This window comes from Helicoverpa zea, chromosome 18 (assembly GCF_022581195.2).
Source record: "Helicoverpa zea isolate HzStark_Cry1AcR chromosome 18, ilHelZeax1.1, whole genome shotgun sequence".
NCBI lineage: Eukaryota > Metazoa > Arthropoda > Insecta > Lepidoptera > Noctuidae > Helicoverpa > Helicoverpa zea.
In genome coordinates, this window is record NC_061469.1 from 2,621,613 (window position 1) to 2,642,112 (window position 20,500).

The following is a 20,500-nucleotide window of genomic DNA, read 5'->3' on the forward strand; positions in this document are numbered from 1 at the left end:
ACATAGGTAGATACTATATATAGCTCCTCAAAACTCTTTTTAGCGCCTTTCCTATAGTGTCAAAAATCTTTCTTAACCAACCTTACAACATAAACTAATCTTCTACACTTAAAAAAATCGCTCTAATACTTCACCAGCACTTCCTACATAATAAACTCTACCGCCGAGCTCTCACGCAAATTACATTCAGCCACGAACGATTTGTTAAATTTAAAATTGTATTGATACTCCTTGGGGAGCCTGATCGATCGCCTATCACTGTCAATAATGTGTATTAAGACGTAATTTTAAGAAAATAACGCCAAGAGGAGAATTATAATGGAGTGTTTGAGATTAAAGAAGTTTGGAGTGAAATTGTGTTACCTTATGGAAGAAAGAGTGAAGTTGCTACTGCCGTTTACAATAGACTTCAATTGTTTTTATCTATCTGGAATACTGACCATCTTCCGTCATTTTGGTAATCATCGGGAGGGTAAACCGTCAGATAATTTCAATCGATCTACATGTGTACTTCTCGCAGCAAGCAAGTGGCATATGCAATTTTGGATTTTGGGAACGGTAATAGTGGTAATATTTTAGACTTTCTGAAACCCACTTTGAAAATAAAATCATCAAAAGTTTTCTCATTAAGGACTTTGCAATAATTGTTGGTGATAAGGTACACTTTCATCAAAAACTTAATGGTTTTCCTGAACTCTGTCCATACTATAAAACACTTACAATTCCTTGCACTAACCCACTACAAAAAAACCTGCCACCACAAAAAACCTGAACGCTAATCTCCTTTAAAATCAAACACCTACGCACCTCAATCTTAGCTTATAAAGAAAAAAAAGCCACATAAAGGGGGGTTCTCAAACATTGCGATTAACCCCTTATACTGTGCTCGCTCGCGGGTACTCAAGTCAAAGCCGACGCGGTGCGAGGGGCGCTCCGCAAATTGTTTGGCTAATCAGATAGGGCTCCGCAATATGCCACATGTTTGCACTACGCACAAAAGATGATTACCGCACAGCTTTATACACAAATGTGAGGTTTTTCAATGAGGTTTTTTAGCCTGAGGTTGTTATGGGGTTTATGTGGAGTTAGGTACTCTTTGGATTTCAATAGGTCATTATATCGGCTTATTTACTGTCCAGTAAATGGAGAAGAAATTAATATCAGAAGGTTTGTGTATTGACGAACAAGACTGCTCAAGCTAATTGCTGAAGATAACTGTTACATAAAATACAGACAATTCAATTCGAAGAAGTCTTTTTATAAGTAGGGGATCATCCCAAAGATCCATAATCCTATACAATGTATTTCAACTTTGACGTTAATATTTGTACGACTAGCCAAAAAATATCCGACCGAAGCCGCTTTATCAGCGAAAATTCTCTAATAAAATATTCAAATTACTTTACCGAAAAAGAAACCGAGTAACAATGTTGGCTCAGGCTCAGACACAACGGGATAAAGCCAATAAAACCGTTTATTATCCGCTCACCCCACTCGTGAATACATTTGTGTTCTTAATGCTCGTTTAACGGGTGTCAGTAGCGCGTATCCGAACGGGTGCGACTTTGTGGCGCCAAAAAAAAATTTTCGCCTCTGGCAACACATATGGCATCCACTTTTGAAAATTATACGCGTGTTTAAATTTGGAACCGCATTATTTGAGCCTATTTGCTGCGTTCGGATAATCGGCCTAGGGTTTAGTGACAAGATTAGTTACAATAATAAAATGGGGCGTGAGGGAAAATGGAACGTAATCCTTGTAATGCAGAGCGAAATGAAAATTACTGGGTTATTTATGATGTTCATAAATAATTTACGAAGATAATGAATGGGTGTGTTTCTCGGTATTAATCTGGAGATTGTTTTCAAATTCCGCTTTAAAGTAATTTGCAGATAATCTGACGAACATAAAATATCGATGTGATATTACGAGTTGCTTCCTCGATTAAGATATCATCTAATCATGACTTAATTATGCATGCCATCATTTACATTTGACAATAGTTAATAGGAAAAACATATCGATTCTTATAATATAAACACCTTGATATTTTGTACCTTCATTTCAATGTAGACACAAAAAAAAACTTTGTACTCGATAAATAATCACCGTCTTACCACAAAAACTTTTAAACGTCAGTTTAAGACTTGTCTAAAAAAATGTCAGATTATGACGTTGACATATGGTTTATTTTGCAGCCACAATTTTTTAGACAAGTGTAAAACAGATGTTTAAGTTTTTTGTAGTAAGGCCATAAAAGTCTAAATGATAGTCAAGGACATATTTATTCTACCGACAACAGTAAGAAAACTTCAAATATAAACTCAGAGATCATTAGCATCATGATTGCATCACAGCATGATACCAACGCCTATAGGGCGTGATATTTTTATTGTTATGTTTTGTATGTGCAAAACGAACGGCCCACACGCCTCAGGCCAAATTAATTGTACTGTTCATTGTCACAATCGACTGGAGTTAAGTAATGAGTGTAAAAAGTATGGTGGCTTAGTGGTTAAAGCACCTGCTTTGAAAGTAACCACGAGTGTGGTTCGATCCTAGACTAGGCAAGTACCGAAATGACTTTTTGTATGTTATATGTACTTTCTCATATTTTGGGCACTAATGACTGAGTAAAGGTGAAGGGAAACATCTTGAGTAAACCTGGAACATAGAGTCTGATTATCCCGCTCATTCTTTCTGTGTATGAGAGGAGTCCTGTGCCCAGCAATAGGACCATGATGACATGAGCCTGTAGATAAGTACGTTACCTATGTTAATTCGATTTACAACTAACTCTAATGAGTTATTTCTAGTAAAAGATATACACACAATGATACAACATCTAAGTCAGCGTTTACCTCAAAATGTTATAAAACGAAAATAAATTTTCAAAATTGTAATATACAGCCACGAAATTACGCAACCGCAATAAAAGGAGTATCAGAGCAATCTTTCCGCTCGTTCTAAATAACCGACTACACAGTGCAATACGGCATTGATGCAATTTCCCCGACAAAGGGTTGCCAGCGTAAAAACTAGCTAACAAGCAGTGGTGCGGTGCGCCCGCGGCGGTCTAATTCACAATTTGCCGCGGCGGCCCGCGCTCCCCGAACGCGTTCTAAATTCAAATTTTACCAACGTGTTGCCAGTCGCAAATGAATTCGTTCGAAAAAGCAAATTGTGTTCAAATGTTATATGCTTTGGGGAAATATGATATTGGGAATTAATTAAATGTAACATGGTTTAGTTTTTTTTCATTTTATATCCAATTAACCTTTACATATTTTATGATGTTAAGTCATATCATAATCAGCCTTTTTATCGTCCCACTGCTGGGCACAGGCCTCTTCTCACACAGAAGGATTAAGCGTTAATCTCCACGCTTGCTCAATGCGGATTGCGTGTCAGTCGTATAATTGAGATTAAAAAGTTATAATGATTTTAAAATGAGTATACCCAGAACAAAACACAAAATCTTATACCGAAACCTGAATAGGTATGGCACCAATCTTATTCCCGAACCTTCCCGAATCCAATTGGACACCAAACCTACGTTATCAATACAAATAATTGGCCCAAAGCCGTCACACCATTACGCTATCGCCGGCGAGAGATTACCAGTAAGCCTTACCGATGACGGACGGTTTGCAAGCGGCCGACAGACGTGGAAAAATCTCACCCCTAACCGAATAACTTGGAGAGAAAGGGGGAAAGGCGATGTAAATGACTGAGGAAAAGTGTGGTGGAAACTGGCTTTGAAAAAATAGGTACCTATAGAGAAATTTTGACGGGTTTTTTATTTTGAATAGTAGCTGAAGTACTCCAATATTAGAATCAGTAGAAAAATTAATCATTAATAGGATTTGAAATAGTAAAACAATTCATTCATCAGTCACAAATACAGGTAACCCTTTAAAGAAATAAAAAGTCAACATTGGAAAACGTGTATTAGAAACTAAAGAAATCACACCTGTATTGAGGTGTGATTTCTTTAGTTTAGCTACTAATAAATAAGCCTCTATTAAAACCACCTCAAAATATTGACTCAACATTTAAACGAATTTCCCAACTAAAATCACAATAACAAAAACTCATCAGCGACCAATTACACCGCGTCTCCCTTAACAGGATCCGACTAACCCTTCCCTTGGAGGGGGCACGCCGCCTTCCGATTGGCCGAGCCCCGGAAGGATGTAGACCTATAGTTTTTCTTCTTAAGAACTTCCCTCGGCCATTGTGCGCGTGATTTACGACGCGAGCTGGTAGGGGGTTAGATTGATGATTGCCTGTATCCGGGCCACGGAGCAGGGAAAGAGCGGAGATGCCATAGTGGAAGTAGGTCAAGCCTTCTTCTAGGTCAAATACTTACGGTGGGTGGGTATGTATAAAACGATCAACTAACGTAGAGTTCAAATTATTAATTTATTCTTTGAGACATCTGTGTCAATGATAACAAAAAAATATCGGGTATAAAAGTGTGTGAGGGCGAAGACAATAACGTTCCTCGTCGCCCGCACACTCGCATATTGGCTACGCTACTTTCTTAGGAGATTTTCTGTAATTACACCTTTTTTTCTGATGGGAAATTGTCAAATGACTCCCGCTGTGGGTTAGCAGCATGAGGGGGTGTCAGACTGTTACTGACTAAAACCCATTCCTTCGTAAGCCTTTTATGTACTCAACTATCTACACTCTTTCGAACAATCTCGAGCCCGGCAGGTCGTTATGGCACCTCTGCTAGCCATTTCATTCTCCAGTACCCTGACTCTCTCAATCGCATCTTAGTTCAGTGGGAGCAATTTCCCCGCATATTCGTTTACTCCACGCATTATAGAGGCGCTCTTTCCTATTCAGAGTGTTATTGCTTTTATTACGAGCGAGCTGTACTTAATGGCTGACATCAGTTATCTCATGTGAGGAGATTTCTTTTGCGTTTCAGTTTTGGAAATTGATTTTGTTAGAGAAGATGGGGATGGTGGTTGTTTTTGGGTATTTAGCTAGGTGATAATTGTTATATAAGAAAAAAATAATACTGAACGAAATTAGTTAGAGTATATGCTTTTTAATTAAACTCTGACAAAAAGTTGAAAGTATATATATTATGCGATAGTACCTAATTTTTCTTTTGAAAGAGAGGTCCTACAAAGCTTCTATTGAATTTAGTATCTTAATAGTTTTCTCAAATATAATTAGGTATTTCAAATGGCAGAAGCAGTCTATGTAGCATGTACTATAGTTCGGCCATTCAGAGAATGCGTTCCTGACACGTCGCGATTGAACTGACGACGTAACTTTGCAATGGCGTTGCAGTTACGATAAAAATATTTTTGCTGGTTGTTTACCGTTTTAACAATTGAGGAGCATTAAAACAACATTATTATATCAATAATCAATGAATGTAGTTACGTCGTCAGTTCAATCGCGACGTGTCAGGAACGCATTCTCTGAATGGCCGAACTATAAGAACCTAACAAAAAAAAAACCATTCAAAGCGAAACTACAGAACAACAGGCAATCTACACTCAAGTTCATTTAATTGGGCCAGCCATTAGTACAGTGTAACGCATCAAATGCCCTAATCGCGGAACATAAAATCCGCACAAAGCACTCAACGCTACCCGCTAACCATCCACTTCGGGTCGCGTGCGACTTAACTGCCGGTAAATTTATTACGTGGGCGTTACATTTTTGTGCAAGCCAGTGTAATGGGAAGGTCGGGCTAGCTCTAATAGATGCTAATAAACTGGCCGAATGGGGTTTTTGTGTTTTATCTTCTGGGCTGTTCCGATTTAGTAAGTGATGTTTGATTTAGTGGAAGTGCTGATAAATAGGTGGGGTTTACAAGTCGATCTATAAAGGAAAGTGGTACAATTACTCAATATCTATTCCATCTAATCTTAAATGAAGTAGCGTTATAAACCGCCCCCGCTTTGTATAAGATTATATAGAGATTTTTATTTTGACCCCACATTTGACCACTATTTTATATTCCTATGTGAATGAAATAATACAGTATTAGGTATTTTGAGCAGGAAAATCATCAGATGACCCCCCCTCGCTGCGGGTCAGACTTTTTCTGACTAAAACCTACGTTCTTGCTTCTCCCCTTATGTTCCAGGCATTTACCAACTTTAGATATAGGTATCCTTAAACGATTCTTACTGTGAACTGAAATCCAGTAACAAATACCCGCAGTTGTCAGTGAAGGCGAGCAGTTAAAGCGATAGTTAGCAATTAGCGCGGGAGGATCAAAAGGCACTTAGCCGCCGCGGCGCCTAATGTTCCTGTACCATGTAGTTATTGCTCACTTATGTACTGTTTGTGTGGGTATTTTTGAGTAGGTATAGTTTTTTTGTTGACCTGATATTTGACTTTAAATTGGACGTAGTTATGCAGAAACGTTCCAACCCACTGTACGCGTAAATGCTTATATCTCAAATTCAACTTGAATTTGAGATATAAGCATTTACGCGTTTCAGTTGTATTCTTTTTTATTCTAACTAGTAAAGGTACTAGAGGTTTTATTGTTGAATTATATTGAGTTTAGATAAAAATATGCTAAATTTTAGGCTGTTCAATCACAATAACTCGATTTCGGGTGACTTGTGGGTTGGAACGTTTCTGCATAACTACGTCCAATTTATTTTTGAGTAAGAATGGAATCAGATCTATGATATATACTATTAAAGCAAGTTACTAATGTATGTACCCTTATTATAAGTAGAGACTACAATAAAGTATTGCGAAAAACAAATATTTAAAGGATTCAATCCAAAATTCAAATTATAAAAACACATCTTTTTTGCCGAACAAACTAAACCATAGTGAAGTTTTAAGTTTTACCTTCATCACACTACACACTAATTTTATAAATGCGAAAGTTTATCAGTGTGTTTGGATGAGGGGATGTATGTCGGTTATTTCTTCACGCATAAACAAATTAAGTCATATAAAGAAACTTGCCTATATTATAACACATTAGAATAACAAAGGCTTGGGAAAAGGCTCAGAAGATTATGATAGAAAAGGCTCAGAACATGATGATAGAAAAGGCTCAGAAGATGATGATAGAAAAGGCTCAGAAGATGATGATAGAAAAGGCTCAGAAGATGATGATAGAAAAGGCTCAGAAGATGATGATAGAAAAGGCTCAGAAGATGATGATAGAAAAGGCTCAGAAGATGATGATAGAAAAGGCTCAGAAGATGATGATAGAAAAGGCTCAGAAGATGATGATAGAAAAGGCTCAGAAGATGATGATAGAAAAGGCTCAGAAGATGATGATAGAATAGCATACTAGGTTACTTTATACACGTGTGCAGTAAGTAGTTACCTCAGGCAGCTAACACTAACATAAAGACCGCTGACAGGTGATTAGAACATCAATAAATAAATGATGAAACAAGAAGGCGAGTGACGACGAATAACCCGGCGGCATCGCAACGCCATTAGCGAGAGGAAAACCGGAGAAAAATCATAATGATTATGCTGAACGCATACTGACAACGTCTTATTCTCTCTCTTTGATATATTTTTTGTAATAACTTTATGATTTTTGTTATATTTAATAATGTATTAAATGTGTATAACAAGTAAGTAAATGATAACAATATTACATTGTTAAAGGTTTCTTCTAACCAATAAGACAAAGGTGTTGCTGGGAGGTTGTAACCACTTCTTCTTCGTAGCAAAAACGTGTTTGACCTTCAAAAGAAGCTGACTTTTAGATTTTTTTGTATATGGAGCTAAATTGTTTCCAATCCCATATCTGTAATCATAAGCTTAATGAAAGTTCTATTATCAAGTGCTGAAATTTTAATCTTGCCGTATTTTATACTACAAAAAAATAAGCCACTGTCACCAAAATAGTAAATAGAAAAGATAAACAACATTGTTATTACCGTATTTTTTTCCTATATTTCACATTTAAATAAGACAAAGCTACCCAAAAAGCAAAAAAATACCTTTTCAAGTTTTTATTAAAATGACTATGTTCACCCACTGTACATCGTTCCTAACCACCCCTTAGATATTCTTAGCGAGTTTTTAATAGAGACGGCCGCAACCCTTTTATTGTGATTAGTTATTGTATTTACGAGGGGAGCCTGTCCGTCCGTCCGTCCCGAGATATTGACGGAACTCCGTACAGACTTTAAAGGGAATTATTGTGGAGCAAGTAAGTTAGCGAGTATTGGGTGATTAAATGAAACGTTTTGCTAAAACTCATTTTGAAACTTTACATTAAAAATAAAATACAGCTAAAATCAATGCAAATACAATAATAACAATTACTTAATTAATAAAATTATTATTTTAAGCAGTAGGAGAAGTTAAATTTTATTTGTTTAGACTTTGTAAAAAGTCTTTTTAGTTTATAATTTAAAGAAATAATAAATGAAGTTAAACGTGATACTTATGTTAAAACTGAAAGTTTATGACATAACTAGCTTCCGCCAGCGGCTTCGCCCGCGTGGTGTGTTGATAAAAAGTTGCCTATGTGTTATTCCAGGGTATCACCTATCTACATACCAAATTTCAACCAAATCGGTCCAACCGTTTTTGCGTGATTGAATAACAAACATATGTACATCCATACATTCTAATACATTCAAAACTTTCACATTTATAATATATTTATAATATAATTTATAATAATTTATAATTTATAATATAAGTAGGAAGTAAGATTAGAGAAAAATATTTCTTCCGCATTCCTCGAAATACTTAGATATGGACTGTGAACACCGGGTAAGATTTTTAAGCAAATCGCCAGTTTCATAGCCTCACAAATGATAACTTTTCAGTTTTGACACTGAAGCCTTTAAGAAAATTTTTGATTTACGCTTCTTTTCTGACGGGCTTTTTAAATAATGAACGACTTTATAATTAGGAAAAACAACTTTACTATCTTCGGAAAAGGGGTATTATTTTTGAAATGTTTGTAAAAGTTTTGACATTAACTTTACGTCATATTTTTAATTTACTTTTCAACTTATGGTTCAATGGTTCAATATTTTACGGTCTTGACGGTAATTTTTATTTGACTTTTGCTTGTTAAAAACACTTTGCAAAATCGTGAATCAAAAAGAGAAGTAGAAATTCTTTTACTGTTTTCCGTGCCTGGATAACTATAGCGTATTTCACACGGGAATAGTGTTACTTTCAGTGCCTTTAGGAAGCAAACAAATGAACAAAATCCTCTTCATAATATTAGTATCGCGATTGTATAGATATTGTATCATCAACTTTGAAATATCCGTTATAACGTGACAAATATTCGACTCTTTATTAACTTTTTGCGATAATTATTGCATACGTTTTATTCGCAATATAATAAATAACACACATATAAAAACTACGTTGCATACCGTGACAGTGGGCTACATATAACCGTGCGAGATGACGTGACAAGTGCAGAGAGGCGGATGGGTTAATTATTTCTTTTTGTGCGAGCCCTCGCTGCGAGATTGCTGTGATTACGTGACTTCGCGCTGCGAACGTGTTTAGACGAGAGTAGGTAGTGCAGATGGGATAGTTCCTGTATGTTTGAAAAGGTGGCCTCTGTGAAGGTGTGAATTAAACTGGGTATGTGTTTGTGAGTTGTTTTGTCGATGATATTCTTCGGTGACAGTAAGAAGAGAAAAAATAATATTCATGAATGTTTTGTAGCAAATTTTAACTACAGTTATGCCTTTGTATACAAAAGTAGATAAGAACAAAAATATATAGCTAAATAATTCATCGAAAATAAGGTTTTTTACGATTTTTAAGAAATCTTCCATAAGTTTCATTCGCAAAAATATTCTCTTTAGTGAAAGTTTCTCTCACCCACCGAAAACATACAAACTCTTTGATTTGCTTACTCCTAGCACCTAGCGATCATTTTCCTAATCAATATTCTTACTGGAATAGTTTTTATCGCAAAATTGGATTATAGTCAACATCTTATCCGCATTTTCCTTTAGTAAAAATTACAAAGCTTCTCAAACGAACATCACTTCTGCGCACCTACATAATCTTTGTCAAGTTGGTCTGAAGCGCTTTCACGCTCTCACAATACGCGATGCGGATTAAGCAAACACAGTTTTAATTAGTGAGAATCCAGAGTGCTACCATCTAGTCTCGTGCCTATTACTTGTGATAAACAATGCGTTATGTACCAAATATAGTTATGTTTGGATGCTAGACTGCTTATTTTTTATTTTAATAGGTATTTTGAGAAAATCCAAAATCTCTCAGAAAAAGCAAATAATCGAACAGCATAAATGAACATCACAATTAAAAATATATTTTTAGCATATCAAATTATTAAATATTTTTTCACGCTTTTCATATATCTAATTCAATAAGCAACGGAAAATATGAGAAATAAATACACAGGATATGACAATTTTATAAAGACGCTAAAAGTTCTATTCTATTCTATTTTTATTTATGGCAATCCGTGTCGATGTCAATGTCGACGATTCTGCCAATGACAAGTGAGAAAGTTGCTCCCTCGCAAAGAAAACCGTACTTTAAAATCCTGTCAAAATATATTCTTCATAACAAAAAAGGCCATACTATAACACCAGCAACTTTTAATTTCCCCAACCTTCCCCAAAAGCCCTCAAGCAAAGACCTAAAAAATCTTGCAATTAAAATCCCACTATCTAATCCGTAGCGTTGGCACACAGCACTAATATATTCCATCAGTCGAGTAAACTTGCGCTCGGCGCCTATTCACGAGGTAATGACTTCTTTCTGAACGAACCCTGTTAGACACGCCATTGTCACACAAAATGATATTTTGATTTCTTAATATGAATTTGTATGGTGTTTTTTTTTTGAGGGAGTTTGAGGTCGCTATTTTTGGTATAATACACAAGTTTGTCCCTCTTCGCGCACTTGGATAAAAAATAACCTGTAGCGTTCCCTGATTAATGAGGTATTTAACACATCGATATTTAAAAAACGGTTTTTACAAATTCCGTAGATTAGCGCTTTTAAGCAAGCAAACAAACACATCACCTTCATAATATAATGATAGATTTGTAAGTATTAATTAAGTATAGTTAATATATTCCATCAGTCGAGTAAACTTGCGCTCGGCGTCTATTCACGAGGTAATGACTTCTTTCTGATCGAACCCTGTTAGACACGCCGTTGTCACACAAAATTATATTTTGATTTCTTAATATGAATTTGTATGGCGGTTTTTTTGTGAGGGAGTTTGTGGTCAGTCATGTTTAAAAAAAACACTCATGCGTAGATCTTACGGAAAGGTGTTGTTTCTTTTTTGTTTTTTGACAGAATGTTGTAAATAGTATTTATGTATTTTTGTCTCATATTCACGAGGCGAGCCATTGTGTTCAGGAGATAATGTTTTGATTTCTGGCATATTTTTTAATGTACCTGATGTTTTTTAGGCCAGAGGATTTTTTCTGCGCTTTTTAATCGGTAAATACAGTTATAATGACAAAATATTGAGCCGATTATTTTAACACGTCTGTTTTGTCCTTAAAGCAATGGCGAAACGGATATTCGTGAAATGAATGGAAGTTCCCTCATGATTGGCTGTAAGGTTTTGTTAATATATTTTATCCTAATTATCAGATTAAATTGCTGTAATGTCAAAGAAACATGCCTGAAATTATAGCATTGCGATAAGATAGAATACAATTACATATTCCAAATCATGTTATTAGTTATTAGAAAAAAAATGATTGAAGGTAACAAAAACACTTACTTGCGGCGTATTCCTCTTAACAGCTTTAGGTTCTAACCGCTGCAGATGGTTGGGCAACCTCGCCTCTTTTTCCTTGTTGGTTGAAGCCTCTTTACTGTCTATGGTTGACTTCTTTGTGGTCGGAGTGCTGGTGGCATTGCCCCTATTGGGTACTCTGCTCGCCTGTAGAATGATAAGTATTAGCTAGGTAATCTATGTATGTGGTACGGTAAACTGCACATCAGTGGTAACTGTCAAGCACCTTAACTCAATAGTAATAAGTACGATTTTTCTATAAAACTGTTCCCACTGTCCTGAAGTGACATGGTACATGTGGTGGTTAACTATAGATTTTTTATGTCACAAAAGTGGGTAGAGCATACTTGTGTGTATAGATGTATTTGCACATTGGCTTTTTATGTTGTATACGCAGTATTTGCACCGAGCTGACATATTTTTTATGTTTAAGAAACTTTTATCTCGCGTTATAGTTGTAGTATATATGTTTGAACTTAAATTACCTTTTATATACCTATACTTTTTCATGACGTACAGTTTTTTATAGACATACAAAAAAAAATAATTTAATACACATGCAGAAATATTATACCATTTCTTCGTTTCTCCTAATAATTTCAAGTTGCTGTTCGCGCGCTATCGCTTGCCTGATCGCCGGCGGTGGACGCATTTTCTCGTCAGAACCTGTAGATTATAAAAAAGATTAAAACAATGCGTAAAGAAAGAAAAACTATGTGGAGCAATTTTAATATTATTTCTTTATTTCGAAATAGTTTCACCACTTTTCTGTTATTGTAATTACCAAATCAACAAAATACGCATTATTCTTATTTCAGATCTCATTTTAAGCAGTCGATTGCCAACTGGTTTTTATGGAACAAACTACAATCATGCACAAACAACCTTCTTTATCCTAATTCATAAAATCTGGAGCATAAATTCTAAGTGCTTTACTGACAAGATAATACCACATTCTAAGTCCACTACATACCAAAGAAAGCCACGCTATATATAGGCGGTTCAATAAGAAACGCATAGACACCATCAGCTCCGCGCTGCTGCACGTACTGCAGCCCGTAGTCGCACATGGCGCCTGCGCAGGTACGCAGTGCTGCACGTTCACTCTCACTGCATAACTGTGGTGAAACATAATTGTAGCCTATAGTCTTCTCCGATAAATGAACTATCTGATATTGTAAGATTTCTTTAGACGGCGGCTTTCTTTATGTTCTGAAAATTGCGCGAGCCTATTTATTAAACCAGCAGTGGGCTAATAGCCTTTTAGAATCTTAGCAAAAGCTGACCCGCTCTTGAGTAGAAAAGATATTGCGTTACTAACTGTTTAGCAAAGAAGATCAAAAATATCAGATATTTACTGAAAAAAAAAATCAGGGTAACTCTTCTATTCCGAAACACCTTTATAATATTAAGATTACTTAAGGTCATGGCACATTATAGCGGCACCGCAACAGTACGGCTGCAGCACGGCGTCGCCTCGAATTTAGACTACGGCGAGCTGCCAGCGCGCCAACCACGCGCTGTCCGCAAGGTGCCAGCTCGCCGCCCGCGCCGCGAGGTGTAAGCTTGCTGTCACCGCAAACTCAATATTATTTTAAGACGATTATGATTGATGTTATGATTGAACACGACGTAATGACGTTGTTTCGCTGCCGGCTCGGAGTCGGCGCGCAATTAGCACGCCGTCGGCGCGCTGTACGCATGAGGACCGCTCGCTTGCAGCACGCGGGCGGCGAGTCGAGTTGTGTGGAAGCGGCAAGCACGCTGACTGTGAGCCGTTGGCTTTTTCATATTGACATTACGAAATATATTATAATATACACGATTTAATGCTCTAAATTGAATGACAACTTAAATGCTGGTGTGGAGCCATGCTGTTGCGGTGCCGCTATACTGTGCCATGACCCTTAGGGTCAGTTTTACTATACATTTTAATTTTATAACCTGACTAAAACCATACTTTTAATTGCCGGCGATTTGGCTACTGAAGATGGTTAGGCTACCGGTATAACTAGATAAGTTAATACCTGTACGTTATTACTCCTTAGTGAAGGCGCGAGTAGATGCGGCAACAGCGGAATGATATCTAGCTGCAAAGCAGAACGCGAGCCGCACACCCGCGCGGAACGTCCGCGCAGCACGGACGATATTACGCCTTCTAGTTCGGTTTTCTTGCGGTGCATCTGGAACAGAAAATAAAATTCAATATTTAAAGGCAGTTTTGTACATACTATCACAAAAATTGGCTACTAGGCGAACTTAGTGCTTGGCTTATGTGACCTCTTAGGGTCCATTCAAACAGACCGTGTCGGAGAGCATCGGCGCGCATTTTTCTTTTCTCACAGACCGGAGCCGATCGGCTGCGCGAGCATTAAAGAAACGTCAAACGTCAAGAAAAAGTACGCGATCGGAGCCGGTCGGCTCCTCTTATTATTTCACACCGAGCGCCTTCGAGCATTCTTAATGACAAAAGCAGTGCACATTAAAAAATAAACCTTACTACAAATACTAAGTACTCGATTTTCAACGTGTTTTAAGAATTTGCTCGTCTCTGCGAGCTAGTCTGCCTGAACGGACCCTTAGAAGCAAGCGCCCGGACAGACAATCTGTCGCTCGATTTTTCACGTAACTTTTGGAACTCTTTTAAAAACACTCGTACGAGCCCAGCGTTGTCGCTCGGAAATTCTACCAGTGTGAAAAAGCTTTAAGGTTAAGTATCAAAGCCCATTATTTCTGAAAGTACACATGTTTAGCCTGACAAGGTAACATGTCTTCAGGGGCCCGATTCTCCTAATTTTACTTACGCAACATACGATTCACATTCGACTGCGATCCAATCCCGACTCGATTACGATTGAAGCGTATGTGGCATTCCGCTATTTTTTCTTTGAAATAAACGTTTTTATCCTTTTCTGTCATTCATAATGAATCATTCTGTCTGCAAATGATTTACGATTGCAATATGATTGTAGAGCAAACTACCGTATATACCAAAATCACCAAAATAGCAGACCAATCGCACACCAATCAAATGTCAATCGAATACGATTGGTCTTTTATTAGTAGGAGAATGCCCGATATGGTTAAAACTGCTATTGCGATCATATTGCGATTCGTTTTCTATTCGATTTTGACATTATTAACTTAGGAGAATCGGGGCCCTGTTTGTTATTTAGGTTAAAGTTTAGTTTCTTTTCTGTTTCGTGTGTCAACAAATGTTTTTTTTTTTTACTATAATTTACACTGTAACCCCTTGTTTTAGGGTCTAATATCGTATGTTACCATACCTCTTGAGCCTGCCACGGGAACTTGACCCTCTGCGGGTTCCTAGAAGCCAGCGCCGCGTGGCACCTCGCTAGACACAGCGGCAGCATCCCGTACAGCGAGTAGTTCTGCCTGCGAAGAGTCCAGGAGTTGATCACGTCATGCAGGAGCAGCCAGGAGAGAGTCTCCACGGCGATGAGTAGACGCCCGTCCACTCGAGCCGTTAGGTAGTTCTCGAATATTCCGTCTGCTAGTCTGCGGATGAAAAAAATATTTTTTTATTATTTTATTTCATTTACTTACGATGAGCTCGTGGCAACGAGGCTGCACGGGTCATAAGATCAGTTAATTTAGCGCGGTCGATCAGTGGATGGGTGATCATCTTGTCATAACAACTTCTTCCATGTTTCGGAAGACACAGTAAACTTGTGAGTCCCGGCTGCCATCTGAACACTTTTCGCAGTCGTTACAGGTAGTCAGAAACCAGAAAGTCTGACAACCAGTGTTACCTAGGCGTATTTGTTGACCAGCTAACTGGTACTCAGAATCCAAAAGGTCTGAAAACCAGTTTTACCAAGGGGTATCAGTCTGTTTATAAAGGGCTACAACCGGTCTTACCTAGGGATATTGGTTTTCCCGGGGTGACTAGGACTGATAGGGCAGTCGCTCCTTGTTAAACACTGGTACTCAGCTAAAACCGACTCCAACATAGTTGTGAAAAGGCTAGGCGGATGCTACAAACCTGTCATACTCCCCAGCAGCCTGCACAGCTCTGAGCACGGCATCGGGCTGCGTGTCGTTGGTGGTGAAGATACTCTGCAGTGCTTGCATCATGCTCTTGTTGCAATCCTTCGTGCCGATCGCTATGTTCTCCACGTCCTCCATGTTTAACTGCAATAATAGAAATATAAAATAAAAACTTGAATTTCTGCTTTCATCCACCTGTGTAATGGTAAGTAGTCTGACACCAGTCTAAGGAGTATTGGGTTGCCCGGGTAACTGGGTTGAGGAGGTCATATAGGCAGTCGCTTCTTGTAAAGCACTGGTACTCAGCTACATCCGGTTAGACTGGAAGGCAACCCCAACATAGTTGGGAAAAAGGCTCGGAAGATGATGATCTCCTGTGGAATGGATGGAATGTTATTTAATAAAGAATTTAATTGAATACTTAAGACAATAAAGACATTAAAAGTGGGTATTTTTAAGCGTTCGTAGTGATATAGTATCGTATATGTAGATATTCATGTTCCTATTTAAAATGACTAGGGTTTCTGCTTCGGAGAAAGTCTACAGTACTCAATAGAATCCTTTATTTTCATAAAACCACTTTTTCGTTAGGTCTGGTAGGTTTTAAACCATATTTACTTATTTAATAGTTCATGTACACAGATCATCCTCCGAGCCTTTTTCCAATCATGTTGGGGTCGGCTTCCAGTCTAACCGGATTCAGCTGAGTACCAGTGCTTTATAAGAAGCGACTGCCTATCTGACTTCCTCAACCCAGCTACCCGGGCAACCTGATACCCCTTGGTTAGACTGGTGTCAGACTTACTGGCTTCTTACTACCCGTAACGACTACCAAGGATTTTCAATGACAGCTGGGACCTACAGTTTAACGTGCCATCCGAAACACAGTCAATGGTGTCTAAGATATACTTAGAAAGTACATACAAACTTAGAAAAGTTGCATTGGTACTTTGCCTGACCTGGGATCGAACCCGCGCCCTCATACTTGAGGGGTAGGTCCTTTACCCACTAGGCCACCACGACAGTTCATGTACACAGATACACACACAGAATACAGACAAGAAGAAAAATAGAACACATAGTACAAACGGCACAGTCATGAGCAATTTCTTCCAGTAGACCCGTTATGGGAGAGTTAGAATAAGAAGAGATGTAGATAGAGTGTGTGTTTACTTCTGTTATCAGATTAAAAAACAAAAATGATTAAGATCTAGACCCTACCTGTGCAGTCGCCCTGGCTTTGACAAAGCTGAGCAGTTGTATAGCGCTGCGCACGTCGCCCCGCGCCCGCGCCGCCAGCGCCGAGCACACGTGCGGCGCCGCCGACACGCCCTCACGCTTACAGACCTGCGACAGACGCCCTGACAGACGGGTTAAGGATACCCCGCCTACTTGCACTATTAGGGCTATGGGCCTGAAAAACAAAAATGGAAAGCAGGATGAAACACAAATATATAAATTAGAACTCATTCTTAATTTTTTATTCGCCTTTTGCAAACAACATTTTGATGTTTTTTTTTATATCAATACTAATATTATAAAGCTGAAGAGTTTGTTTGTTTGTTTGAATGCGCTAATCTCAGGAACTACTGATCCGATTTGAAAAATTCTTTCAGTGTTAGATAGCCCATTTATCGAGGAAGGCCATAGGCTACTTTTTATCCGGGTTCGTGCAGAGGTTCCCACGGGATGCGGGTGAAACCGCTGGCAGAAGCTAGTGCTATATAATACACAACATCTCCAGAATCATCACCTACAGAAACATCTCTTTGTTTACTTATATCCCAAAGGCTCTAAAAATACTAAACGATTAACATAAGACATATTTTATACGAATAAAGATAACACTTTCCACAGAAAGACCGCTAATTTAAAATAGTAGTTGTAAATAGTAATAATCCACACTACTTGTTATCCAAGTGCAAATAGTCAGTTTTCTCAGGAATTTGGGGAAATCGCTAGCCGAAGCTAGTGTTCAAAAAAAGTATGAAATTGACAAACATTATAAATAGAAATCAAAATCTAACTCTCACCTCAAAGGCCTCAACGCAGTGGCGTACAGATCATTACATATAGCGATAACAGGCCTCTTGAGCGGCTGCTGTTTAGCTTTCTTCTTCCCCTCGGCAGCAGTAGCGCTGCACCAGCGGACTAGCAGCTCTACTGTTGGTAAGGGAGCACCGTCGATTTCATCTGGAATTTTATGGAAAACTTGGATATACAATGTTCAAAAGTTTTTTAGTTTGTAATCCCATATATTAGTCACTATTTTAATTACATAACAATCAGATTTTAAGGTAAAATAACGAACGTAACGCGTTTAAGAGATGTAAAAGAAATAGAAATGTTTTATGGCGCGAGCCCTCCCTAGAGTTTAAATTGTTTCGACGCGTTCGGCACAGATAGATGTGCGTTCACTACAATATATAAACTTGGTGTAACAAATCATCAACAGTAGATAAGCTTGCCTAAAATAATGAAAAACCAACATATTATATGGTTAAGGTGCAAAAATGGTTAAACTATACAAAGTTCAAGATCATATATCATTAAAAGTAAAACAAACCTCAGTCCAATATCAACTCCCGCTGCTTGCACATAAAATTAGATTAAACAAATAGAATCATATTTCATAAAACATCCAAAACACAGATTTATACTTACTCTTAAAATTACCGGTATAAGGTGTATATGAATATGAAGGTCTCACCTAATATAAGACAGTTGGGTCGTTTCTCAGCATCTATAACCGATCGCATGAGAGTAGCGCTCTGCAGCGCGTTGCGGAACGCTTCAGTACTGCGCTCGTCTGATGCGTTCAGCTCCACTGGTCTGTAACCTGGAACACGTGAATATGAAATCAAAATCATTTATTCAAACCCGGCTGCAAAACAGCACTTTTTAAACGTCAAAAATGTTTCATCGGTGTAGACGGGCGTTTTGGGTTATATTGGGGCATATGTGTTTTGGCTGGGACGTAGAAGTGAGTACCGTGATATTATCTATACAAATATAATACCGAGGAAACATTTTTTTATTTATTTCTTTGCCTAGTGGGCAAAGAACCAACCTCTCGAGTATGAGGGCGCGGGTTCGATTCCAGGTCAGGCAAGTACCAATGCAACTTTTCTAAGTTTGTATGTACTTTCTAAGTATATCTTAGACACCAATGACTGTGTTTCGGATGGCACGTTAAACTGTAGGTCCCGGCTGTCATAGAACACCCTTGGCAGTCGTTACGGGTAGTCAGAAGCCAGTAAGTCTGACACCAGTCTAACCAAGGGGTATTGGGTTGCCTGGGTAACTGGGTTGAGGAGGTCAGGCAGGGCAGTCGCTCCTTGTAAAGCACTAGTACTCAGCTACATCCGGTTAGACTGGAAGCCGACCCCAGCATGTTTGGGAAAAAGGCTCGGAGGATGATGTATTTCTTTAAATATTTTTATTGCAGAACCGATAAAAAAAATATTTTACTGCTATAAAAAAAACTAGGCTATCCCCCGAGTAACATTTTATCCGGAAGTTTTCCCGGAATGCAGGTGAAACCGCGAGAATACCACTTATTGGGTATACTTTCAGAAGGCAATGGGAACAACCCTCTGTGCTTTCATTGTCGACAATAACGTTGCCTGCACACCTGCGTGGACCGTGGAAATTTTACAAATGGATTTGCTAAGCTATCGTAAAGTTGACGTAATTTAAGACTTATTTCTCTATATTTTTCTCAGTTTTCAATGTATCTCCTAACTGTGTCATCAACATTGCTCGAGCCATTTATCTCAAAAATACACTTATGTTACAAAAAATGACTCACCAGCTATCCTAGCCAACAAATGTGCCAAAGTAGTCTTCCCGACCCCCGGCGGGCCACACAGTAACGCCACCTTATGATGCGGCCTGCCATCCTCATCCATCTCCGGTACATCATCCTTCTTGCCTTTCCACTTGTTCGTCAATTGGAACTGGCCAGCTCGCTTGCTGAAGGTTGTGCGCTGTTGCGGCTCTTTGGTCTTGACCTCCTTCTTGAATACTATCTGTGGAATTGAAGTAAAGAATAAAGAAATTGAATTTTTGAATTTGGAAACTGTCGGCCACTGCGATTATTCTCATATAAGGAGATAAGCCAGCTGTGTAGGACAAAGTTTAGTGCACAAGCATTTGCATAGACACAGTTGCACTCACTATTCCTTCTCTTTCATAGCCTGATGGGATGTACATTCGACACAACCGAAGAATTAACAGCACTTATACTGAATAAATTAACTAGTTTTATGTTATTCATTTATGAATAAGTCTTGAAGCCAACCCCAACAAAGATGGGAAAAAGGCTTGGAGGATGATGATTATTGACAATTTGTTACTCAAAGTATGTTTGGTGTACAAAATAGATATCTGAGTACGAAATGGACTAAATAAAGTTGTACATAAGGAAGGGAGTTCCTAGCAGAAGAAAAATATGTAAGCGAAGGATATAAAAAATTGTATTTGCCTACCTTATCCCACAAATGTAGCCAGTGCAACAGTGCCCTATTGACAGGCTCTTCAGAAAGCAGGTCTAAGTACGACTGTGGTCTATATTTGTCTACCCACAGTATGTTGCCGTTGATATCAGAACTAGCATAGTGGTAAAAGGGGGGTGATTCTATCCCTTTGTAATTTTTGACGATTAAAAGCTTTACCAAGGTGTATTGGGTTGCTCAGGTAACTGGGTTGAGAAGGTCAGATAGACATTCGCTCATTGTAAA

At 38.2% G+C, this 20,500-nt stretch overlaps 1 protein-coding gene across 1 annotated transcript in view; it reads right to left on the reverse strand.

The window, feature by feature from the left end:
- Window positions 1–20,500, reverse strand: part of LOC124638976 (chromosome transmission fidelity protein 18 homolog) — a 36,440-nt gene that overhangs the window by 13,878 nt on the left and 2,062 nt on the right. Inside the window, exons 5-14 of the mRNA XM_047176159.1 lie at window positions 19,570–19,789; window positions 18,469–18,597; window positions 17,792–17,951; window positions 16,980–17,172; window positions 15,754–15,902; window positions 15,035–15,266; window positions 13,775–13,930; window positions 12,721–12,865; window positions 12,322–12,413; window positions 11,733–11,894 (exon numbers count right to left, since the gene is read on the reverse strand). Of these exons, the coding sequence (XP_047032115.1) occupies window positions 11,733–11,894; window positions 12,322–12,413; window positions 12,721–12,865; window positions 13,775–13,930; window positions 15,035–15,266; window positions 15,754–15,902; window positions 16,980–17,172; window positions 17,792–17,951; window positions 18,469–18,597; window positions 19,570–19,789 (1,638 nt within the window). The remainder of the gene's footprint in view (window positions 1–11,732; window positions 11,895–12,321; window positions 12,414–12,720; window positions 12,866–13,774; window positions 13,931–15,034; window positions 15,267–15,753; window positions 15,903–16,979; window positions 17,173–17,791; window positions 17,952–18,468; window positions 18,598–19,569; window positions 19,790–20,500) is intronic.